The sequence below is a fragment of the Thermochaetoides thermophila genome (genome assembly GCF_000221225.1).
Source record: "Thermochaetoides thermophila DSM 1495 unplaced genomic scaffold scf7180000011816, whole genome shotgun sequence".
Classification (NCBI taxonomy): domain Eukaryota; kingdom Fungi; phylum Ascomycota; class Sordariomycetes; order Sordariales; family Chaetomiaceae; genus Thermochaetoides; species Thermochaetoides thermophila.
This window is the reverse complement of record NW_006383032.1, coordinates 3,410,092-3,433,836: the sequence shown is the minus strand read 5'-3', so window position 1 is coordinate 3,433,836 and position 23,745 is coordinate 3,410,092. Positions and strand designations below refer to the sequence as shown.

Below are 23,745 nucleotides of genomic sequence, written 5' to 3'. Positions count from 1 at the left end.
GACTCTACCATCAACCAGCAAGTGAGTCTCCTATGCTCCATCCGCGGTTCTTCAGATAACTGGACTACCATAGCCAAGCCAATCGTTTAGTTAGCTAACCATCCTCCCAAATTCAGAATCCGTCGGGTCAAATGTGACGAAGTAAAACCAGCCTGCGTACGCTGCACCTCAACAGGACGCATCTGTGACGGGTATGATCCGGCAGCGGTAGAGAGATACTACCAGCAGAAGAAGCGTGAGCGCCAGAGTCAGCGGCAGAATAGAACGCCAGAGCTGTCACCAGCGATGGCGCAGCGGCAATTACTACAGCAACCGCAACTTTTTCCAAGGCGAGAAGCAGTGGCAGATATGAGTACGACAGAAGTTGTGAAGGGATGTCAGTGGGGTGAAGCATTGAGAGGGGTTCCATGGACTGAAGCTGTCAGTGCAAGTTTGGACACACAATTGCTCACTATTCCCGCTTTGTCGATGGAAATTGCTCCTACAATGGTCTCGGTTACGGCGAGTTTGTCGGGGGATACGGCATACTATCACCACGACTACCACAGCACGGGGGATAGAGACGAGGATCCCGAAACGTCTATCGAGCGCCGGTTTCTCTTGAACTGGCTCCAAGCCTCAACCAGCGAAGAGGCTGTCTCATACTTGCGAAACACGACAGCATTATGGAACCGCACAGCCTCCTGTCTGCTGGCCCGAAATCGAAATTGCGATGGCACGAACAGGGACGACGAAGCAGCAATATGGCACGCTGTCGTCGCACTATAAGCAGCATTAGACCTCTCCCGATGTCCAAGCCAACCGCATAAGGACTCCTCTGCAGCGGGCGTGGTACAGGCGTTGACAAGAGAAGAGCTTGAACTGTTCGTCCTGAGACAGTATAACAAGTCTATCGGACGGCTACAGCAGTATCAGCGCTACCAAGATGGAGAAGGTGTTCAGGGTGTAAGGATAACACTTCTCTGCTGTCTGGCTTTCATATTTATCGAAACACTACGCGGCAACCATGAGGTAGTTGCCACACATATGACGAATGGACTACGGATCATTGCTGGGCTACCGGCTGACGTATTCCATGTCCAACAAGAACCCCAGGAGCCGTTTCCATGGGAAATAGGAGTCCTATTAGCAGATCCCTTTCCCTCGATGAGGGACATTCTTCAAACATTTGCCCAGCTCGAGCTGGAAATTAGCTTGTTACCTGGGTGCCTTTAACAGTGGGATAGAGCAGAAGGGAAAGAATAGGAATACGGGAAGTTGTGGTCCGGGATAGGGAAAAGACTGCCATATATGGCTCATGAGGAACCCACAACGCGCGATATAGATAGAGCCATATACACGCATAGGGGTATTTAGTCCAAACACGTCTAACTAGCTTAGATCACAAACGAATAGACACACGACATCCCATTAACCGGTTCTAGGATCCACCTAACTCTGTAAAAGCCCGTAAGCAAAATTCCGAAATAATCCTGAATCGTAGAAACAAGACCTTACATACACACACATGCATTGCTCATAGATAGGTATTAGTGGGTAAACACCCCTAGATAACCTGCCTGTCCAGCCCAACCCAGATTCAGCCGATCTTCCTCTGCGAACACACCTGGATACTTCTCTCGCCCATGAAAGGAGATTAAGCTCCTCAGTTCCCATCACCACTCCCAGTGAACCCCAACCCCCCAACCGTTCCTCCTTGAAGGATGGGAAATGTCCACCCCAGCCAAGTTCACAACCTCCCCCATATATTAGCCATCCTAAAGATCTTCACATCCTCCACCTGGTACACTCTCAGCCCCTCAATCACTGTAATCTTCTGCCCGTACCCACTCGCCTTCTTCTTTTTCTTGACCTTCTTATTGGTATTGTTGGCGTTGTTTGCGGGACCGGAGTTGTCTGAGTCCAAGGTTAAGTTGGAGTCAGAATCCGAGTCTGAAGTTGATGAGGAGGAAGAGGATGAAGTGGATGAGGATGAAGAGGCGTCGGTCTCAGAGTCGGAGCTGATATCGTCGACGTCAAAGTCGTTTGCTGTGTTGTTTGTGGAAGAAGAGGAAGTCGTGCCGGATGAGGACGACGAGGAAGCTTTGGCGTTGTCGTTGTTCTTGCTGGAGGAGGAGGAGGAGGAGGAGGAGGAGGAGGAGGAGGAAGAGGAGGAGGAGAAAGGATAGCCCATATTGTTAAGCAGATTCTCAACAAACTCATCCTCATCACTGAGGCTTCCATTCACCGCCTTTTCCTTCCCCTTGCCCTTGCTTTTACTGTCTCCGTTCACCATCCCCGTGGCAGCAACGTCCTTACCCTTTCCCTTGGGATTATCTTCCCGGTTAACCATATTATTACCCCTCATACCCTTCCCCTTGCTATCGCTGCCTTCAACCTGTTGCTGCTGCCGCTGGGGCCTCCTCGGCTTCCTCACCAGCCGATCGACAAAATTGCTATCATCAATCGCGACATACTCCAGTTTCAGATGCGGATGATGCGCGACGTTGTCGATCAGGAATCGCCTCGTCTCGCGCATAGCCCACATGCAGGTGTCGTCGCTTCGGAGGTCGATGACATGCAGCGCCCGAAGGGAGACCAGGCCGGCGATATTCTGGAGGAAGGTGTGCTACTCAGCGTCAGCATCAAGTCTCAAATGCGAAAAGAACAGCTAGTGGAAGGCCTACCATAGCCCCAACACTCATCTTAACCGCCAACTCCTCAAGTCTCCTCCCGCCCCTACACAACAATACGACCGTCTTCTCATCCACATCCCACTCCGTATCCGCCGCATTTCTGATCATCAGCCTCCTCAGCGTGCCGACATGCCTCCTCAGCACAAGCCGTCTAATCTGCCCTATGCCGACCGTCGTTTTCGGCGCCAAACTCGCGGGCTTCCAGCTGGGCGCTCTCTCCAACATGAACAACTCCTCGACCGCCTCCAGCTCTGAGAGAAACCCCAGAAAGACGGGCGACACGTTGTCGGTGAAGATCTTGCGGAGGGGCAGAGGCGCTTCGCGGTTTTCACGTTGCAAGAGAGCCCAGATGGGCGCTTGGTTGCCCACGTTTAGGAGGGTTAACTTGTGTAGCGAGCGCAAGTCGACTGCCCTGGATAAGACTGATGCCCGAGTTGGGATGAGCGAGATACCCAAGGACTTTAATGCCAAGCCTCTTGTTGTCCGAAGATAAACACTCATCTTCTCCTTCTCCTTCTCCCTTCCTTTCTCCTGCCCATCCATTCCCTGGGCCTGGAGAGTGACCAACCTCTTCTCGCAAGCCTCCAACTCAGCCTTGATAACTTTGACGCTGTCATTGAAACCCTGCAGGCGTTTCTCGGCATCGGCAAGGGTTTGCGGGGGTACGAGAGAGGTGTTTGCGCGCCAGCGGGAGATGTCAGAGGTGAGGAGACGAATCTGGGATTCGACGGTGGAGAGTTCTTGGGCGAGGAGGCGGTAAGTTTCTCTTTGGGTAGCTATGGCTTGGGTTAGGCAGGGATCTTGGGGTTTAGAGGGGCTAGTATGGGATGAGGAGGGTTCGGAGGCTGAGGGTTCCGGGGGGAGGTCGTCGTTGGCGGGATGTTCAGAGTCGAGGTCGAGTTCGTCGTCCGGGGCAGTAATGTCGATGTCGTCGGGGTCGATGTCGGGTTTCTTTTTGATGTTGGACGTCGGAGCCTTTTTGCTGGAGCTATCAGAGTCCTTTGACGATGTATCCTTCGAAGACTCAGCCTCGTCCTTATCCTCCTCATTTTTCCCCTCTTTAACCTCCTCCATGAACTTCTTTGCCGCCTTCCCCAACATATCCAACACCTCCTGCGGAATTGCCACATCTCCCGACCCATTCACCTTCTCCACATACTTTGCCATAGCATTCTTCAAAAACTCAGCCATGTCCGGCTTTGTCTTGTCCTTCCCCTTTGACGATCCCACGCCATCCTTTTCACGCTTCTGTGATTTCTTAGCTGGCTTCTCATCTGGTAAAGGCTCGACGTCAAAGATTGTCGCGAGGACAGCATCCTGGGCTTTCTTTTCTTCCAATGCCCCGGCCATCTTGGCAGCTGCGCTGTTGGCATTGTTAGAATTCTGGAAGAAGCCCTCTTCTTCGGACTCGGTGTCGGAGGAGTCGTATGGCGAGTTTTCAGCCACAGGCTTGCGGGACTGGGATGCTAGTGCATCTGAGAAGGATAGCTTCAGCTTGGTGAGCGTGGAAGCGCAGTTCCTGACACAAGCCTGGATCTCAGGGATGATGTCGAGGTTATCGATATCCAGCACGGCCAGACTCTTTAACTTCTTGAACCCAGAAAACGTCGGCGGCTCATTTCTTGAAGGAGCCTTCTTCGGGGCCTTCGGGTGATCCTTCTTAGGCGCAGGCGGTGGGGGAGGGGGCCCATGAGGGGGGGGGCATAGGCAAAGATGGTATGAGCTGGTGGGGGCCCACCGGAGGGCGCTGACACAAAGGAGAGGGGCGGGAAGTTGGGAATGGCAGGGATGTTGGGGAAGGGGGGAGGATTACTTGGGGGAAAGCCTTGGGAGTCATTGAGAGAGGGCAGAGGCAACGGAGGCGGCGTCTCATATTGCGATGGGCCTGCCTGCAGGCGGATATGGAGATGAGCCAGTGTGGGAATGCGGTGCAGTTCTCTATATACCGGACGGCTCAGCTCAATGCGGACGTTCCATCTGTAGGTGTTAGCATTTAGGCGACATAGACTTACAAGGTCACTCACTTGAAAGTCTCCAGCGCGCGCGCATTCCGCAAAGCCAGCAGCAGCAGCGTATTCATAAATTTGCCACACGTCACCGTCGCCATGTACGGCGCAACGGCCTTCTCGGCCTTCTCCCCGACATGCGGCGTATCCAGAACAAACGTCCGCAAATACTGGGCATAATTGTAGCTGCTAGTCACCAAGGTATCCAGACCTCCCGCCAAGGGGTCGATGGTGCACTCGGGCCCCGGGTCATCGGGGTGAGGGATGGTGATGGCGAATGTGCGGTACAGCTCGGCGGCAGCGAGCTCGCGGAAGTGTCGCGAGACCAGGGCGACACATATTAGGTCCCTCGAGTCGCAGTGGCTGATGATCTCGCGCTGGACCTCGCTGGGGAGGTCAAGGAAGTGTAGCGGGCGTTTCGGTGCTCGCGAGGAGGAGGATAAAGCCATGGTTTCCCTCAAGGGTAAGTCAGGCGTGGATGTGGATGGGTTTTGCGAAGTGTTGTCAAGAAGGAAGTGAAGCAAGGGGGTACGTCAGAAGAGGGGAAATTAGAGTCGGTTCCCAAGTGTTTGCGGCAGAGGAGAAAACAGAGTGCAGCGATCAGAGGAATATCAACGGCATTCTTGCTCCAGAACACAGCCCAAGATGCACCGATGCGGTGTTTCATCCAAACGTGGGGTTTGCAGTCGCAGACGGACACACACGCCTCAAACAGCCGCCTCAAGCAGAGAAGCCTTGCAGCTCACTGGCCGCAGCCTTGAATGGGCTGATGACGGAACTAACAGCTTGAAGTAGGGCGGGAGGAAAGTCTGGTCCTTATTCGTTGAGTCCGTCAAAGCGAGCCTTTTTTTTTTGTTTCTTCAAGTCACGATCCAGAATTAAAAAAAAGATATTTGGTTTGACAGACATATGCTATGTACACACCTCGCCCTTGAGATGAAAATCATGTAAAGAGAGAGTAGGATATCATGAAGATATTAGAGGAAAGCTGTCCTGGCTGAGCGACTACTGGGCTGCACAACGACGTTGGGGGGGGCATGCAGGGGACCTTGTAACCGCTGTTAGCGCTGGTCTGCTGTGGAGGTGTTAGCGTGCCAAGCCCACAAGAGTATCCGGAGCTGATCCGGACCCGCTTGTATTTTTGTGTCAATTACTTGCATGTTACAGCACATTGGAATAATGATGTGGAAGATGATTATCTGTATGTTGGAGGGGCTGACAGAGTCAACTCCCAGACTTGATACTCATTAAAAGCTAGTGATGATATTGAATTGTATGTTCTGATTGTGTTCATAACCAGGCACACCTAAACGAGCCGATGTTACTCTACGCACCAACACAGACCCCGAGTTACAGCTCGAACAACCGGTTGAGAGCAAGGTGTCCACAGGAACCAGAGAGCTGGTCAGGGTCCAGCCCATGGTACAGACATTCCAGTCGGGATTACCCGCACTGACCTGGTTGTATGAGTACCGTCCGACGTTCTACGACACGTAGATGATCAGAGACTACTGTCAATGGAAGAGATTCTGATGACAACTTCTGGACATGTGTCTGTAGTCATGGGTGCATGGCAATTCTCAAACTGAGTCTCTGTTTTAATCCCTTTCGCTGACAGTAATAAGTTTACTTTCAATGAACTCTAACTTTTAGGCTATGATCTTCCACCTTACACATCATTTAGCAGCTCTCTCTCTGTGTAATTGTAACCCTCGTTTCAAACGACGTTCCTGACAACCCCGTCTGTGGCATGTTGAAGTGGGGTAGTGTTATGCCTTATGGATCGTCAACGGACCCCCCCCCCCAACCTCTTTGGGTCCTAGACATCGCACTATCAACTTGTAAACTCATGCAAGTAAGATTTTGGCAGTCAATTCATGGACAAGGTGCTTTGCTGTTGAATTACTTTTCTCTAAGTCACAAACGGCAGATACGGGATATCGCTTGTTTACTTTGCTCCGGTTACCTGTTTTGTGGGCCTCGGTGAACCGCTGATCTCGGCCCCCAGCTCTTCCTCTTCAAGTTCCTCACCTAACCCTGGTGGCTGGATCTTACCATCTCCTTCCTCACATCCTACATTACCGTCACTTTCCTATCTCTTTGGATTTCTTCGATATCCATACTTCCTCTTATCTCCTGTGTAATGCTAATGACAGGCTGCGTCCAGCTGAATTCCTGAACTTTAACGCTGCCACTGAGAGGGCTTCTCTGCGACCAGCAATTGGTTTAAGATAAAGCAGCTTGACTCTAGACACCACACGATCACTCGACGCTGAGAGAGATTATAAGAAAGATGGGCGACGCAGATGGACCTCACTTTACTACTCTTGCCGAGCGCATTGCGGCTTTGAACCAACAAAAGAATTTCCATGCCCCTGTCCCATCTGGCAAACGCCCTCCCCCTCCCCCTCCTCGACCTGTCGCTCGTGCTGCCACAGAGACGACGACAACATCGACATCAACGCAGCCATCCTCTTCCGTAAAGCCACCACCGCTCCCTCCACAGCCGACGCGCGTGTCTACAGAAAGACAGCCACCGCCTCTGCCACGGCGAAGTGTCGACCATGAGGACAGTCAGTTGCCATCTGCCCCATCCCCAGGCCGTCCTCCCCCGTTGCCAGCACGGAACACGCAACAGCATACTCCCCAGAGTCTACCTCCCCGGAAAGGTTCAAACGCCTCTGATGTCTCGCTGGTCTCAGCCGTATCCTCTTTCTCCCTGAACTCGACACACTCGACAACACACGAACCACCACGGCGGCTCCCTCCCCGCTTCGACCAGTCCAAAATCCCTCCTCTCCCACCTAAACGAACATCAGAAGCCAAATCGAAAGAGAGCGAGACACCTGAGCAAAGGCCACGTGTATTGGCACCCACTCTCGACCAAGCGAGGCTCCCTCCTCTTCCCCCTAGCAGACGGGAACTGGAAGCCAAGGCAAAGGAACAAGAGGCAGCTGAACAGCAAAAGGCACATACAACGCCGCCTCTCCCGCCGCGACGCTCTACGGACTCTATGAAGCCAGTGCAGCCGCCTCCTTTACCGTCGAGAAACGGGCATCCCTCTCCAACAACCCAGCCGCAAGAATCGGCTTCAGCACCAACTCTGCCCGCGAGACGTCCCCTCTTCAAATCAGCCCTTGAGTGCGGCCTCAGCTCAGGGCGCAAGTTCCCCATCCAAAAACCAGCCTCCACAGAACCGCCCCCCATCCCTCTCGCCAGCAGACCCTCAGCAGAACTCCCTCCCCTCCCGCTTGCCAGTCGACCCTCAGCAGACAGCCCTCCCCTCCCATCAAACCGCCCCGGAGTAGCATCCTCATGCCTGATTTGCCGCGATTTCACCCTCCCCGATGCCCTCGCCGCCGCAAACCCGACCTCCTCCATCCCCCCGCATGTCGATCCCATCGTCCACCTCGCGCATGTGCTGTGTGATCCGCTGCCGTCGCTGACAGACAAGGCGCGGGCAATATTTACGTGGTGTCATCATAACATCGTCTACGACGTGCACAATTTCCTCAACCACACCGTCCAGTACGGCCTTACTCCCCAGCAGACGATCGCCTCCGGTAAAGCTGTCTGCGAAGGCTTCGCCCGCGTCTACGAATCGATAGCAAGGCAAGCAGGCCTCGAATGCGAGGTCATCACCGGCCACGGAAAGGGCTACGGGTTCAGCGAGATCCGCCCGGGCGACCCCATCCCCCGCAAAGATCCCACCGGACACGCATGGAACGTAGTGCGGATTGACGGGGGAGAATACAAACTCATCGACGCGTGCTGGGGCGCGGGGCACTTCAAGTCGTGCACGAACCGGTACGAGCAGGTGTTTAGTCCGGAATGGTTTACCATGAGTAATGAGCGGTTTGGCTGGAAGCATTTCCCCGAGCGGGAAGGGAAGTACTGGTTTGGTGTGCCCAAGACGTGGGAGGAGTATATTCTCGGTCCCGGCGGGAGGGATGCCTCAGAAAAGGCGCAGGTGATGGGAGATGCGGCGAGGGAAGGGTTGGATGATGAAGGTTTCGTGCCGAGGGGGAAGTATATCTCGCTGTCGCAGGAACAGGTGAAGGCTCAATCTACAGGAGGGTTGATGAGGTTCTTGTTCGCGAAGGTGTGCCCGCATTGGGACTCTGAGAAGCATGGAAGGGGGAAGCAGATGTTGTTTTTGTTGAAGCTGGGTAGGTATGACGGAAAGGACTTAAGGCCGGTCGTGTATGATGGCGTGTGGTATTTTATCGATGTGCCGGTGCAAGAGTTGGGGTTACCAGGGCAGAATGTGGAGTTGGTTGGGCTGACGATGTTTGATGGACGGGATGCGAGGGGGTTGACGAAGGAGGAGTTTGCGAGCCGGTTTGGAAGGTGCGCGTATGCGTGGACGGTACTTGTGAGATGGGAGTTGGTCGCTTGATTGCAGGACAGAAGATAATACCCCGAAATTCTGGTCATTGCAGTCCATTTAGATCTATCGTACTCCTTTCTATATACCATAGTTTTACGGTTTACGTTTTCAATATTTCTATAATGGTATCACCTTTAACCCCCTTTAACTCCCCAAATTATATCCCCACCCCCCGCCCCCCCTCCTAAATGTCTAACGCCTCCCTCAAAACCCCCACATGCACCACATACCCAGAGTTACTCCTCAAACCAGGATGCATTAACGCATCCGGCACCCGCCATGTATGAAAATCCTGTCGGAACCGTGCCAGCCACGCCTCAAAAACATTCGGATCGCGCAGCTGCTGCGCTACGACGCAAATACACGGCGGCTTTCTTCCCCCCTTTCCCCGGAACCCCTCTCCTTCATTTTCAGCCCCTCCCGAGTCCGATCCCGCCTCTGGGTCTGAGTCCGAGTCGGACCTGGTTGGGTCTGACTCGGAGAGTTCCTGTTCTTTCAACCGGCAGACATCGGCGCAGGCACTCACGAAAGGGTCGACGAGAGCCTCGTTGTAGACACAGTCGCATGCGACGACGGCATCGAAGCTGCGGCGGTGCCAGGGCGATGCGAGGGAGGCGGTCGGGGTGTCGGTTTCCCAGTCTAGGGGGTGAAATTTCACCTTGAAGGAGGGATCGGTGTTGTGGTTGGGAGCTGAAGTTGATATGGCTGGGGAACTGCGACGTTCTGAACGGGAGGGAGTGGATGAGGAAGAGGAGGAGCGTGTTGACGCACCACCTTGACGCTTGCCCCTCTGCCCTATCTTCTTCCCAGAAGCCCCATTTCCGTGTCCATGGTCCTGGATCAAACTCACATTCGCAGCAATGTTGGTCTCAACCAGTCTTCCCACATATGCTTGGTCCGTCAACAACCACCCCCTCACACGATGCGCCAACACACAGCCGAGGATGGCGGACACGCCGCAGCCGAGCTCGAGCACGAGTGCGCGTGCCGGTACCAAGGGGCCGCCGTTGGGGCGGAAAAGGATGTTGGAGGGGGACGCAAGCCAGGAGGCGAAGAGAGGGGTGATTTTCCAGACCACTTTTTTTTGCGGAGAGTGAGGCATTACCCCGTGGGGCTCTCTTTTATCACACGCCACGCCACATACATCATCCATCATACACTACCTACACCAGACAACACAGTGTGTGTAGGTGTGTGAAGTAAAGTGATGCGATATGTGAGGCGTGTGAGTGAGAGCCCTGTCCCCCTTTACACGCTACCGTCGGTGAACGCTAGGAGCGGTCCCCAACGGATGTGGGGGACCGGGGTAGGAACAGTCTTGGTTAGCTAGCTGGTAATCCCAAACTGACTGGTGGGATGTGTATAGTTTGGTTTGGTTGAGAATGTGGGCGAATGCGGGGGAGGGGCAGATTCCCAGTAAGGAATAGCCACAGAGACGGGGCCCCGGAGGACGGAGCAACACAAGACCGCCAGAGCCCAAAGAAAGTAGGATGGTCTGATGCTGATGCTGACTCTGGGGTTGGGCCAGCCAAGAAATTGGGGTAGGTCGTGGAAAGCAGAAGAGGGAGAAAGGGAGATGAGCACACAAAACACATAGCCCCGGCGCAAAGCCGGGATGACGTACCAGCTCCGGTAGTGCCGCCGGCGCGATTCGACGCCAACACGGCGGGCGACTGATGGATGGTCAGGTCGCGGCCGGCAATGGTGAGGTCGACAACGGCAGCACGGGCGTCGACAAAGCCGAGGCTGTGTGACGGCAGTTCCTGTGAAAACAGTTCAAATGTTTCTGTTTCATCACTATCATTAGCTACCTACATAATTCGAGAACCCAAGTGTGGGGTGTTGGGCAGTCGTCAGTTTGTGTCAACTCGATTAGGTGTTAGATCGGGAAACTCGGCCGATGCACATCGGGCGTGCCCAGCCTAACCACTGAGAGGCCAGGAAGCACACAGACATGGAGATGCGAGAAATCGAGAATGATCAAGTGGCACTGGGCTGCATGATGCGAGATCTGGGGTGAGCGCGGGGATTTGATCAGGGGGGTATGTTGTGTGTAGGGATCGAGGTAGCAGTAGGGCATAGCATGGGAATGGTGTAGGGTATGGCGTAGGGCATGTTCGGGCCTCGGGCATCGCTTGCCAGCCGATTGAGATCATGGGATAGCATGAGAATGTGAATGTGAACGCATTTTCGATGATTGCTTTTGCTTTTCTCACTCACCCTCTTCGACAGATTCGACAGGCGCGCCGAGCGCACTCAGCAGACCATCCAGTGTCATGGGTTCGGCAATACGGGGAGCTGGGGAGTGGGTTGGCGATGTGCTAAAGAAGCGTAACAGAGATGAGACATCATGAAAACGTGTTGTGGGAGTAGAAGAAGTTGAGGGCAAGTGGAAAAATGTGCACTTAAAAGAACCCTATAGGCTATCGACGACAGCAAGCTTGGTGATAGCGATAACGTGGTTACCATATAATTCCGTCTTAAAAAGACCACGATTGATGATTGGGTGCATGGTCTAGTGGTATGATTTTCGCTTCGCATCCCCTCGAGAATGCGATTGTGAAAGGTCCCCGGTTCGATCCCGGGTGCATCCACTTTTGCTTCCCAGATCTTTTGCAACCTTGATGTTCTTGGAGGCTGCATGTCGGTCGCCATCGCTGTCATTGGGTGCATGGTCTAGTGGTATGATTTTCGCTTCGCATTTTCACTTCTTTGAAGCAATGCCCTGTGAAAGGTCCCCGGTTCAATCCCGGGTGCATCCAAGCTTTTGTGGCGCCGAACTCCGGGCCGGTGTTTTTGGCTTTTTGGAAGTTGGCCACTTCTTTTTTTCCGTTGCTCCGCCCCGCCAGATCCGTCCAGTGCATCGACAGATCTCGTCGTGCCATTATCTCCTCACCCGCGATATTAGCCTTGCAGCCAGTTCTACATATCGGCAACTGTTCTATCTAAGGCTCGACTTTTCGTCCCGAAGCCACGAGGCCAGTACGATCCCACGATCCACGGTGCCACGCGATCGTTCACGGGCAGCTGCTGCTCTTGGTGAGTTTTAGCTACCGGCCGAGGCGATCTGGCATTCTGCACAGCTTCCATCCGAGGTGATCGGTGTGCGGCAAGCATTGGGCGCGGCGATATCCCCATACATGCCAATTCTACCCCCCCCAAAAAACTTGCGCCGTTACGGCCCAAAAGGGCTCCGCCGCGATCATGCCCATCAAAGATTGTCATGTCTGTTTGTGCTGCCAACCGCGCCAGAAAAAGCCAGATAGACGCGATACCGTTGCATGCTCCTGATACTCCTGCATCGATCGCATTTGGTAGCTTCCGCCTTGGATCCTGGGAGCCGAGGCCTGCGAAATACTGCGTCATGCATCCTTCCGGTCCATCATTTCCCAGGGACGGTCGATGGCTGTTTGAGACAGCTCGTCTCTCCACCGCGGCATGCCCATGTAACGCTCGGGGCTTTCGGGAAGACCCTTCGTGTTAGATTGACAGAATCATGATGGCTGCAACGCTACGTGGTGTTGTGGTGTGTGTCTAGCTGTCGATGAGTGTGCCGATTTGAGATGTTTTTGAGTGGCATGAATGGAGGGTCAGTAGGAATTCCGTTTGCACGCTGGGGTTCTGGGAATGTTTTGCTCTGGGCATCCATCAGAATCCAGGGTGTGCAGATAAGCGACATGTTACAACTTGGCAGCATTTTTGGTGTTTTCGCGGTGCGTCCGATGCAACGTGCGGCGAAGCCACTCATCAATGATCAATCAATTGATGGACCTAACGGCCAGCAGCGGCCACTGACAAACCTTGGATGTGCTGGAATGTTGGAATGGGAGCTCTGCGAGCATGCTTGGCGGTCTGACGAGCTCTTGACGAGTCGCTTGACGAGCTGCCGTTCCAAAGTTTCCCGCTTTTAGGGTGGCGCACCTCAGTTGCTTGGCGGCGAGCGGCGGCTCGTTGAGGGGCAGGAGAAAGACAAACGGTGGACAGTGCGTGCGCCGCGGGCAACACGGCCCCGCAAACAGCCAGAGTGCCCAAACAGGCACCAGAACCTCCAACAGAAGCACCTCAGTGGGCCAGCACCCGCTGCACTTCAATGCACCCCAGGCACCAGCCGACGACAGGCACGCTCTCCTTGTCACGATGGGATGCTCTCCTCCTTCCTCCTCCTCCTGCCTCATCCTGGCCTCTCTACGGCTGCCATGGCACGCCGCGAGTCGTCGTGGCCAGAGCCACCGATCTTGGGACTTCTTGGAGCCAGTCGTGCCCCGGTCCATGAACCGCATCGACATGCCCCCGATTCGATGAATTTGACGGTTTGCAGCACTGGCGACAGCGCCCAGAACAGCCCAAGACAGCCCCAAGAACGGTCCAACGAGGGTCCAGCGCGCCAAGATGCGGCTAGGCCCCAGCGAGGCTAGCCAAGCCCACACAAGTTGCAGGCCTGGCAGGCCGAGCTGGGTGGAGAACTGCGGAGAAAACAAGGGTTGGGACGTCGGGGCCATAGCACTTTCCCCAATTTGCATCTGGCTTTGTTGGGGTGTGGATGGGGTGGGGCACTGGCAAGCACCGCAATACACAGACTGTGGAAGGTGTGGAAAGTGAAAGGCGGCTGTTCTCCGAAACGCCCAGCAACGCCGAGGAAGCGCAGCCAGGGCGTGACAGGCGTGAGGAGGATGACCTGGACTCTGGAGCGACTGGACGATTGAGGGCAGCCTGAGAGCACCACTCGTGGAAGCCAAAAAGGGCCAGCTCCCACCTGCGAGAGACGCCCGAGCTCGAGTCCTGTCTTCCTCTTCTCCTTTCATCCCAACGCACAATCAAAGCAAACACACAGCTCTCAAATATCTGGACAGCTTCCAGGTTCCAAGCTGCCACCATCAGCTACGCTGCAAGGAACACACGTAAACGTACACGTACATTCTGCATTACAATCCCTCTACCACCTTCAATCTTTCGTCAAGTTGCTGTCGGCTATCCTCATCCCTTTCTCCGTGTTTTTACTACGCTCGGATCGCGCTGCCAGCATTAGCAATTATCTAATCCGTCCGATAGCCCAACCTTTTTTGACAGTCAGCCCCCAGACGCCGGGATCTCCCATATAAAAGCGACTTGGGCCACAACCCCACGCCTCTATCCGTCCGCTTTCTGCTTTGTCTAGCGCCGCTCCTTTCGCTTGACGCCCCCCCTCCCTCCCCAACAACCAAGGAAAACCAGGTTGTGGAGCTCACCGATTCGCGTTTTTCTGCTCTTCCAGTTCGGCCACACCACGCACTCTCTCGACTCTCTAGATACCCCACAGCGCCTCGTCAACTTTCTCTATTTTTCTAAACATCCTCTGCAATCCAGACGCCCACAATGGCTAAGCAAGTGCATCTCCTGCCGCGCATGTCGGCCAAGCCTCCCTTCTCCGTCGAGGTGCCGAACCAGCCGCCGCCGCCGGATGGCCACACGACCATCCGCAGGCATCCGGCCGCCGTCGACGGCCTCAAGACCCAGATCTCAGACGACGTCCGGACCGTCTATGAGCTGGTCAAGTCCAGCGTAGCCAAGTATGGCAATGCCCGCTGCATGGGCTCCCGCCGCCTGGTGCGCACACACCAAGAAAAGAAGAAGATCAAGAAGATCGTCAATGGCCAAGAGACCGAGGTCGAAAAGAGCTGGACCTTTTTCGAGATGAGCCCTTATGAGTACGTCAGCTACAACGACTATGCCGTACTCATCAAGCAGCTCGGCGCCGGCCTGCGCAAGATTGGCCTCCAGAAGGATGACCGCGTCCACATCTATGCCGCGACCAGCGCCAACTGGCTCGCCATGGCCCACGGTGCTAGCTCCCAGAGCATGCCCATCGTCACAGCCTATGACACGCTGGGCGAGGAAGGTCTGAGGTACTCGATGGTCGCCACTAAGGCTAAGGCTATCTTCCTCGATCCTCATCTCCTTCCCACACTCACCAACGTCCTCAACGATGCTAAGGCCATCAAGACCATCATCTGGAACTCCCAGCACCAGGTCAACCAGGTCCACATCGACAACCTCAAGTCTCAATACCCCGAGATTGAGATTATGAGCTTTGAGGACCTGCGTAAGCTTGGCGAGGAGAACCCCGTCGATGACGTTCCTCCGAGTCCCGAGGACTTGTGCTGCATCATGTACACTTCTGGCTCTACGGGTACCCCCAAGGGTGTGCCCGTCACACATAGAGCCGTTGTTGCTGCAGGTAAGATTTTTTTTTCCCTACCCAGTCTGATGAGCACTGGAGAAGCAGAAGCTGACTTAACTTTCGCAGTTGCTGGTGCTAGCGTTGTCGTCGAGAAGTGGATCGGCCCTGGCGATGGCCTTCTCACATACCTGCCCCTTGCCCACATTCTCGAGTTCGTTTTCGAACACGCTGCCATTTACTGGGGTGCTGTGCTGGGTTATGGCAACCCCAAGACCCTTTCGGATGCCTCGGTCCGCAACTGTAACGGCGACATCCGCGAGTTCAAGCCGTCTGTCCTGATCGGCGTGCCCGCCGTCTGGGAGACGGTCAAGAAGGGCATCATTGCCAAGGTCAACGCCGGCAGCCCGCTCGTCAAGACTCTCTTCTGGGGCGCCATGGGCCTCAAGGAGAAGCTCCTTGCGAACGGCTTGCCCGGCAGCGGCCTGCTCGACGCCATCGTCTTTAAGAAGATCAAGGAGGCGACGGGTGGCCGCATGAAGCTCTGCCTGAGCGCTGGTGGTCCCGTCTCGGCGGAGACCCAGAAGTTCATCAGCATGGCCATCTGCCCGATGATTATCGGCTACGGTTTGACCGAGACAACGGCCATGGGTACCCTCATGAGCCCGCTCCAGTGGACCACAGAGTCCATCGGTGCCATGACTGCCTCAGTCGAGGCCAAGCTGGTCTCCTTCCCTGATGCCGGCTACTTCGTTGAGAACGAGCCGAACCCGCAGGGTGAGATCTGGCTCCGTGGCCCGACAATTCTCAAGCACTACTGGGATAACGAGGCCGAGACCGCCGAAGCCATCACCGAGGACGGCTGGTTCAAGACTGGCGATATCGGCGAGTTTGACAAAAACGGTCACCTCAAGATTATCGACCGCAAGAAGAACCTTGTCAAGACCCTCAACGGCGAGTACATCGCTCTCGAGAAACTCGAGTCGATCTACCGCTCGTCGCCTCTGGTCGGCAACATCTGCGTGTACGCCTCGATCAAACACACGAAACCCGTCGCAATTATCATCCCGGCGGAGCCTGCTCTCAAGAGGCTTGCCGCTACCATTGGCGTTGAGGGCACGCTTGAGGAGCTCGTCAACAACGAGACCGTCTCGGCCGCCGTCCTCAAGGAGCTGCAGAACGCTGGTCGCAACGGTGGCCTCTCTGGCATCGAGATCATCGATGGCGTCGTTATGGTCGACGATGAGTGGACTCCGGATAGCGTAAGTTTTCCTTTTTACATCTATGTTATATATAACAGTGGCTAACATCATTTTAGGGTCTCGTGACTGCTGCCCAAAAGCTCAACCGCAGGGCCATCATCAAGAAGTACGAGAAGCTCGTCGACAAGGCCTACGGTGACCAATAGATTCGTGCAACATTGGTGAACCCCCGGTACAAAAAAGGTCGTTTGTTATCTCAGGTTTGGGGTGACGTGTGATTACTATATGTGACTCTATATCCTCTGGGTTGTGTTTTTGGTGTTTGTCCTATTCAAGGTATCTCAGGTTCTCCGATCGTTAATCAGGATCGGTTGTTCTAGGGAGCATGGTTCGGGTTTTTTTCGGTATTTTTCTCGCGTTGATCGCTTTTTTTTCTACACACAATCTATTCTAAAGTTAATGGTTCTCGAACGGCTTGAGTTGATGGTCCTTTGCTGATGGTGGATGACGGGACATGTGTGACATGGCAATGGCAGTTGACTCAGGGTTGATACCTCCTACATCAAGCTTAACTATCTCTTGTGTCTTGTGATGTTAGTGATTACTTAGTGATACCACATCGACAAACCAATTCCATGAGCGATCAACATGTTGGGGGAGTTTGGCTCGAGTTTGGGCTTGATGATGTGCTGGTGTTTGATCTTGAATCTGTTCTTTCGCTTGCTATAGTACGATGTGTGGTGTTAATACCGCAGTGATCACTATTGTTGATAGGCATGGCTTCGGGATCTTCGGGTAATAGTGTACCTACGCATGAAACAGCTACTTGCCTCGTTTCTTCTTGTGCCTTGTAAGAACAAGGATAGAGATTTGTCTCACCTGCAGGTGATCATAGCTATATGCGAGGCCTAAAGAGTTAACTAGTCCCCTCGACCTGATGATCTACATGGAACATGAGTCAGCTCGTTTCCTCATAATACATCCGCTCGGGGAAAGGTGATCTACCTGCCTACCTACCTTGCCTATCTCTAAATTCATATCTCAGGCGAACGGGATCCCCGGTAAATTGTAAATTTAAGCAGCAATATCAGCAGCAAAGGGACTCTTTTAGATATCATATCTCATACGCCATCCCGTCCGGATAGAGAGGAAAGAATCACCACTATCGCAGTCCTGACAGCGGATGATGAGGCAAGGCAGCTGGAGAGATCTACCTGCTGAGGCAGGAGTCGGAGAAAGCTCACGTTATCGTTCATGTGTTTACTGATATTGGAGACATCATTGTGTAAGTGTCATCTCTTGATTCCTCAACTCAGCTCTCTCCTCTCCATGGCTCGCCGTTCTCTCTCCTCCATCTTCGACGCGGTAGCTTTATGACAACTCTCCTAACAATGTTTTGTTTGACCCTAATTGCACGTCTCTTTGAAACATTTAAACAATGGGCCAGGAATACCAAGAAGATATCACCATGTTGCTGAACAGTTCTTTCGCCCAAATAAATTCAGTTTGGCAGTTAAAAGACTTCTATGCCAGGCAAACTTGACACCTGTCGTTCAACCACCCCATTTCTTTCACATCTAGGGGGTTCGAAAGGTGGCCAGAGAGCCCACTTCTCTCAGTTTTTAGCTGTCTTTCGGTAACCATTGACTTTGAACCTGAGCAGTTGGGGTCCGAAACCGTCCCAGTTTTCTCAATAACCACCACGCCCAAAAATAGAACTGACGCGGTCAGAAGAGTCTATCAAGATGTCCCCTGGCTATATGCCCCGTGAGAACAGCAGGGAAGTAAAAGAGATACTCGGTACAGATATATATATATAAACAACTGGAACTGTGTCCTGTTGTGCATTCCATCACGTACTTTATCTTCATTCAATAATGTTGAACACATCACCTATACTTAGCAGATACCATAAAACGGCGCGGGGACAAACAAATCGACACAATGTGCCGTGGCAACTGGAGACATTTATCCCCGTCGCGCCCCGTATTTGCATCAAACATCAGACCCAGCCCACCAACCATCCAACCCACCAAGCACCCAGCGTCCATGAGACAGAGAGATGAGACAAGACGAGAGAACATGCAATAGAAAAAAAAACGGACAACGGAAAGTTAAGCCGATGATGAATGACAACGACGACGATAATGATGATGATAATGACAACCAACGAGCTCAGCAACACCAGACCAAGAGACCAGAGGGAGATGTACAAGGGCAAGAGGTTAAACATCTAAAACAGGGAATTCAACTGGCAGCTTAGACAAGACCGTCGTAAAGGGACAGAGCCGAGACGATCGTAGCATCCCGCTGGCTGCCTTCTTTAAACTCGTTGATGTCGAGGCTGCCGTTCTCGTCCTTATCCATCATGCGGAAGATCTTCTTGACGCGCTTTTCGGGGGTGTCTTCGTCCTCCGGCAGCTTGACCATCGAGCCAACCTGTTTGCGTGTATCAGCCGCCACAACCTTCTCTTAACTTCCACCGTAAAACAGAGCAAGTGGAAGGAGGGGACAAACCATCTTGTAAATCGCCTCCACAATCTTCAACATCTCGTCGTAGCTAATCTTCCCGTCACCGTCGATGTCGTACAGCTGGAAGGCCCAGTCCAGCTTGTCTTCCATCTTACCGCGACTGGTGACGCTGAGTGCGCAGATGAACTCCTTGAAGTCGATGGTGCCCGACTTGTCGGTGTCAAAGACGTTGAAGACATAGTCCGCGAACGTGCTCGGGTCGCCGAAGGGGAAGAACTGCGCATAGATCTTTTGGAATTCCTGCTTCGTTAGGGTGCCAGAGGGGCAGTCTTTGAGGAAGCCTGGATGGAGGTTAGAGTCGATTCGAAGCATAGAGAGGGTGGGGGTTGGAAGAGAAAAGACACGCACCCCTATACCATTGCTGCAGCTCCTTCTTGTCAAAGTTGGTTGTTCTTTGTAGCTCCTTGAGCACGTCGTCTGGGAGTTTGCTTTTTGATTGCCTGTTTGCGCAGAGAGATTTGTCAGCCAACCTTGTTCCGGACAACATGAACAATGTCTTCGGTTGAGATATTCCCCCTCCTTCTCTTAAACAAACTGTCTGGAGGGATCTGCTCTCTGCTTTCATCCACACCATACACCATCAACTTCCTCATCGCCCGTCCTCTCTTCTTCGCTCTTCTCCCACGCCATCACCGACCACGAGCCAGGACCCACGGACACCGGTGAGCGCGGTAGACGAGACTTCTTGCTTATTGCTGTGCATGCGCACTTACAGATTGCCCATGACTGCTAATTATGGAAATTTATTCCTACGACAGGAAAGTCCAATATTGTTGTTGCGCTGTTCGTGTGAAGAATCGTTCTCGACAACGGTGTCGTGAGCCCAATATACAGAGGCGCGCGGTTCAGCGGGGTTGTTGGTGAAGGAAGGACGGATGGATGGATGGAATGGATGGGGGATCTCTCCAGGCGCCAATGGAGGCGGAGTATTCGCTTGCTCGCGCGAGGGGGTTCTGTTGGTGTTGCTTGGGTGAGATTGTGTTAAGTTTTTAGAATCTCGTGTTGTTACTACCAGCGAGAATTATGTCGGAGGAAGCGGAGGGTTTTGAAAAGCGTTCTTGTCTCGGGGTCGGGGACCGGGCTGAAGGTCGAGGATCGGGAAGGCAGGAGACAAATGCAAGGTCCCATCCAAGCAGTTCCATCCATCTCTCGCGCTGCTGCTGGGATGGGCAGAGAAGCGGGAGGACTGGCGGGCCCCAGCCAGCAGGCCAAGCCCCAGGGCCCGCTGGCAGACTGTGGTTCCCCACTGTGCCCGACCTGCCCGCTTGAGAACAACGGCGCGGCACGCACGGTTCTCCTTCGCGGATACTCTTGCTTAGCCTAGGGGCTCTACTAGCAGGTTGGTCCACACAGTGCGAGTAAAGATGAGGGAGTGGTAAGCGGCTGGTGGGAGTTGTTGAGATTGTTGGAGGTCTATTTTTTTTTATTTTGCTGGAAACTCAGTAAGAGACAATTGTTTTATGAAGTACATTTAAGGTTCTTATTCGAGCGGTTATTATGTATTTCTGTTTTTTTTTCCCTATTGACAAACTCATCTTCAGAGATGGCTATTTCACGATATCAAACCCAAAACTCAACAATCACTGAGACGGCCCGGCAGTGGCAGCAACGTGGGGCAGCCCTCCTCATCCGACTCACTCCTGGACTGTCAAGCCCGGGCTGATATGTTAGGAACACTTCTTCCATGTATGTTCTATGGCTCAGACTGACCATGGATACTGGGCTATCTCCGTAAGACTAGAGCTAGAGCGTTGTTTGTCACGAGGAACTTTCATCTGCGCCTGGTTCTATCCTAGGACGCCACCGGAAACGAGCTCAGCCTCTTTTCCAAAGTTTCATTTATTTGCAAAGTGAAACAAAAGGGGCTGTTACAGCGTTCTTCACCGTAAGACATGCCAAACAGACACGAAAGTCAACATGAGAGCTAACATAGAGAGCTTATTCCACGTATGCAACCAGTGTGGCAAACAGCTTATAGCCCCTAATCCCAAAAGAATGGGAAAACCGGAACAGAGATCGTGAAACCGCCCACTAGTTCTTCTGTCAACGGAGGGAGGAACGCGGAATGAGGCAATACCTCCCAGAATTGCTCAAGGGGGCTGTGCAGATGTGCCAAGCAGAGGGGCTGGAAACTATTAAGTTGGGAGAACTACCCAACGCAAACCAACCTATCCAACCAGCATGTGTAACACGGCTTCGGAAGTAATTCCAAGAGCTCACAAGGCCGAAGAGTGACGGGGCCAAGAGCTTGGAAGGCTTTCTACAAGAATTAATGCTACTGACACAGACGCTGGTATAAGCTGGATTTGGGGATAGCGAAATTTGAAGATACGTAGTCAGCTCTTTTCCCCTCTTCCGCTGGCCCTGAGCAGATTGTCTATGATATCAAAGTACTATGCATTGTTTGGTTACTCAAAAACTAAATTGTCCGGGATGTTGATTTTTCTGCACCTGTTCAGTAGAAATCGCTGATGGGGAGATGTGGTCAGTAACAAGATGGGCTTGGCTAAGTATTAACGAAACATAGCAATGACTTATTGATGGTTGCCCCTCTTCAAGTATCTCCGAAAATAGCTCACAACAAAATTACTATACTCAACCAGCCATATGCTTCTTGGCTCATCCTATCTCGCAAGGCCTGGTTTATCAATCACTGACGGCGGACGGGAACACCATTTTGAATGCTACGAGGAAGTGAAATAAATTGACATAGGAATACGATACTCTACCAGAGCCAATAGATTAAACTGTGTGCTTCATTAAAGCATAATGTTTACTCTTTCGTCATCCCTAGTTCCACACCTTGAGATAAAGAGACTCATGACATAAAAAGCTCTTTTATACACATGCCATCATCCATCATCATCATCATCATCATCATCATCATCATCAGTAGCCACAAGGGGAGAGAGCGAAGGCAACAGCCCAATCAAGGACATAAAATGTCTATATAGAAAAACAGCGAATCCTCCCTTCCAAAAAGATAAGAGAAAGAGAAAATATCCCGCCAAAAATTATCCCATCCGTCATCATCATGTCTGTCTTCACTAGTACCAAAATTTTTTTTTCATCTTCTACACCTTTTCAACCCAACTACTCCATGTTGCAGTACCTTAAGCGTTCTCCCCCTTATTCTCCTCACCGTTGGCCTCTGCTTTCTCCTCAGCAGGAGCATCCTCTTTCTTCTCAGAAGCCTCCTGCTCCTTAGCAGGCGAGCTGCGGCCGGAAGCAGAGCCCGAGGCGTTAGCAGCGGCCTCCTTGGCGGCAGCGGCGTCCTCCTCGGCCTCGAGGCGGGCGATCTCAGCCTTGGCCTTTTCGATGTTCTTTGGAGTAGGTTAGCAATTGTGTGAAAGTTGCAGATAGAGAAAATAAAACGCACCTTCTGCGTCTGAATCGGCTGGTCAATCTTCCACTGCTCCAGCTTAGCCCGGATCTTCTCCATGACACCAGGCACCTCGGCAGCGCTCATGGGCGGCTCAACACCAATGAAAGCGCAGTCCTCAACCACCGACGGAGGTACGGAGAATTTGTTGCTAGGCGCCTCGGCAGCCTTCTTGTTGCCGCCCTTCTTGCCGGTCTTCTTCGCCGGCAGGTACTCCTCCATGCGGTCCTCCTTGCGGGCAAGACGGACCATGCCCTTAGCAACAAGATCATCCTCAGTGACCTTGCGCTGAGGGGCAGCAGCCAGACCCTTGTCCTGGATGAGGGCCTTCTTCTCGACGACGGGGTGCGACGGGTCGAAGTAGTGCAGGAGGTTGTTCGCACGGCGGATCTCTTCGAGGTAAGCGGGCTCCGAAGCCTCGGCCAGCATGCGCTGGGCGCGCTCCATGCGGCGTTCACGGGCGATGCGCTCACGCTCGGCCTTCTCACGCTCAGCACGCTTGCGCTTCTGCTCCTTGATGTAGCGGTCCCAGGCGCGGCGCTGGTCGTAGTAGGCGTCCTTGTGGGCCTTGATGGCGGCGTAGGCGGCCTGCTGCTGCTTGCGCAGAGCGTCGCGCTCCTTCTTGAGGGCCGTCAGGTTGGCGGACGCCTCCTTACGCTCCTTGTCCAGGGCGTCCAGCTCAGCCTGGATACGCTGGTACTCCTCGCTGAGGGCCTTAGCCTCGGCTGTGTCCATGCTGGCCTTGAGCTCCTTGATCTCGGCGCGCAGGTCGTCGATCTTCTTCTGCATGTCTGCGTACTTGGAGAAGGACTTCTTGAGACGGCGAAGGTTCGATGCCTCAGTCAATGCCTTCCTCTCATCCACCAGCTTCATGGTGCCCTTCTCGACGGCGGCTTCAAGTTCGTTGATCTTGCGATCAATCTCGGCGACAGAGCGGAAGGGGACCTTCTCCTGGGCGGCCTTGAGTTCAGCCAGGGTGGCGCGGAGTTCCTCCTCCTTCTTTTGGATCTTCTCCTTAACCGACAGACGCTGGTCCTTGCCAGCACCTTGCTTCTTCTGGATCTCCTTAGCCTGGGCGATGAGTTCCTGACGACGCTGCTCCGAAGGGCTGGGGTTGGCCTTGTCGGGAATGGCCAGAGCGATCTTATTCTTGACAGCATTCTGGAAGGTCAATCAGGTCAGCGGGGACTGTCCTGAGGTTGATTGGGCTCGTGAGTGGGCTAGACTCACCAGCTTGTCGAGAACATCCTTGTTCTCCTTCTCAAGACGGGCGAGCTCCTTCTCAAAGGCAGCACGGTCGGGCTGGGTCGGCTTGCTGCTGGCCGCCGCAGCAGGGGCCGGGGCGGGAGCCGGAGCAACAGCGGCGGTGGCAGCCATGGTGGGCAGGAGATCGGGTGTCGATTA

The 23,745-nt window shown here is 53.5% G+C and overlaps 7 protein-coding genes and 2 non-coding genes across 9 annotated transcripts; 4 read left to right on the top strand and 5 right to left on the bottom strand.

The window, feature by feature from the left end:
• Positions 1 to 1,729: 1,729 nt before the first annotated feature.
• Positions 1,730 to 5,130, bottom strand: CTHT_0030230 (uncharacterized protein; the record flags this gene model as incomplete). Its single annotated transcript, XM_006693412.1, has 4 exons — positions 1,730 to 2,608; positions 2,667 to 4,334; positions 4,622 to 4,652; positions 4,700 to 5,130. 4 exons carry the CDS (start codon positions 5,128 to 5,130, stop codon positions 1,730 to 1,732), a joined length of 3,009 nt encoding a protein of 1,002 aa, XP_006693475.1.
• A 1,844-nt stretch (positions 5,131 to 6,974) lies between these two features.
• On the top strand, positions 6,975 to 9,080 carry CTHT_0030220 (uncharacterized protein; the record flags this gene model as incomplete). Its single annotated transcript, XM_006693411.1, has 1 exon — positions 6,975 to 9,080. One exon carries the CDS (start codon positions 6,975 to 6,977, stop codon positions 9,078 to 9,080), a length of 2,106 nt encoding a protein of 701 aa, XP_006693474.1.
• A 175-nt stretch (positions 9,081 to 9,255) lies between these two features.
• On the bottom strand, positions 9,256 to 11,349 carry CTHT_0030210 (uncharacterized protein; the record flags this gene model as incomplete). The annotated part of the gene is made up of 3 exons (XM_006693410.1): positions 9,256 to 10,148; positions 10,696 to 10,857; positions 11,292 to 11,349. 3 exons carry the CDS (start codon positions 11,347 to 11,349, stop codon positions 9,256 to 9,258), a joined length of 1,113 nt encoding a protein of 370 aa, XP_006693473.1.
• A 226-nt stretch (positions 11,350 to 11,575) lies between these two features.
• On the top strand, positions 11,576 to 11,665 carry CTHT_0030200. Its single transcript is given in 2 exon segments — positions 11,576 to 11,613; positions 11,628 to 11,665. It is a non-coding gene; the product is annotated as a tRNA-Ala (tRNA).
• Positions 11,666 to 11,736: 71 nt separating this feature from the next.
• Positions 11,737 to 11,833, top strand: CTHT_0030190. Its single transcript has 2 exons — positions 11,737 to 11,774; positions 11,796 to 11,833. It is a non-coding gene; the product is annotated as a tRNA-Ala (tRNA).
• Positions 11,834 to 12,829: 996 nt separating this feature from the next.
• CTHT_0030180 (uncharacterized protein) lies at positions 12,830 to 13,570 on the bottom strand (the record flags this gene model as incomplete). The annotated part of the gene is made up of 1 exon (XM_006693409.1): positions 12,830 to 13,570. The coding sequence occupies one exon, from the start codon at positions 13,568 to 13,570 to the stop codon at positions 12,830 to 12,832; it is 741 nt and encodes a 246-aa protein (XP_006693472.1).
• An 853-nt stretch (positions 13,571 to 14,423) lies between these two features.
• Positions 14,424 to 16,633, top strand: CTHT_0030170 (uncharacterized protein; the record flags this gene model as incomplete). Its single annotated transcript, XM_006693408.1, has 3 exons — positions 14,424 to 15,285; positions 15,355 to 16,487; positions 16,544 to 16,633. The coding sequence occupies 3 exons, from the start codon at positions 14,424 to 14,426 to the stop codon at positions 16,631 to 16,633; spliced, it is 2,085 nt and encodes a 694-aa protein (XP_006693471.1).
• Positions 16,634 to 18,686: 2,053 nt separating this feature from the next.
• Positions 18,687 to 19,683, bottom strand: CTHT_0030160 (putative calcium ion binding protein; the record flags this gene model as incomplete). Its single annotated transcript, XM_006693407.1, has 4 exons — positions 18,687 to 18,866; positions 18,945 to 19,240; positions 19,308 to 19,399; positions 19,673 to 19,683. The coding sequence occupies 4 exons, from the start codon at positions 19,681 to 19,683 to the stop codon at positions 18,687 to 18,689; spliced, it is 579 nt and encodes a 192-aa protein (XP_006693470.1).
• Positions 19,684 to 22,072: 2,389 nt separating this feature from the next.
• Positions 22,073 to 23,718, bottom strand: CTHT_0030150 (nuclear segregation protein (bfr1)-like protein; the record flags this gene model as incomplete). Its single annotated transcript, XM_006693406.1, has 3 exons — positions 22,073 to 22,282; positions 22,339 to 23,502; positions 23,572 to 23,718. 3 exons carry the CDS (start codon positions 23,716 to 23,718, stop codon positions 22,073 to 22,075), a joined length of 1,521 nt encoding a protein of 506 aa, XP_006693469.1.
• Positions 23,719 to 23,745: the final 27 nt, after the last annotated feature.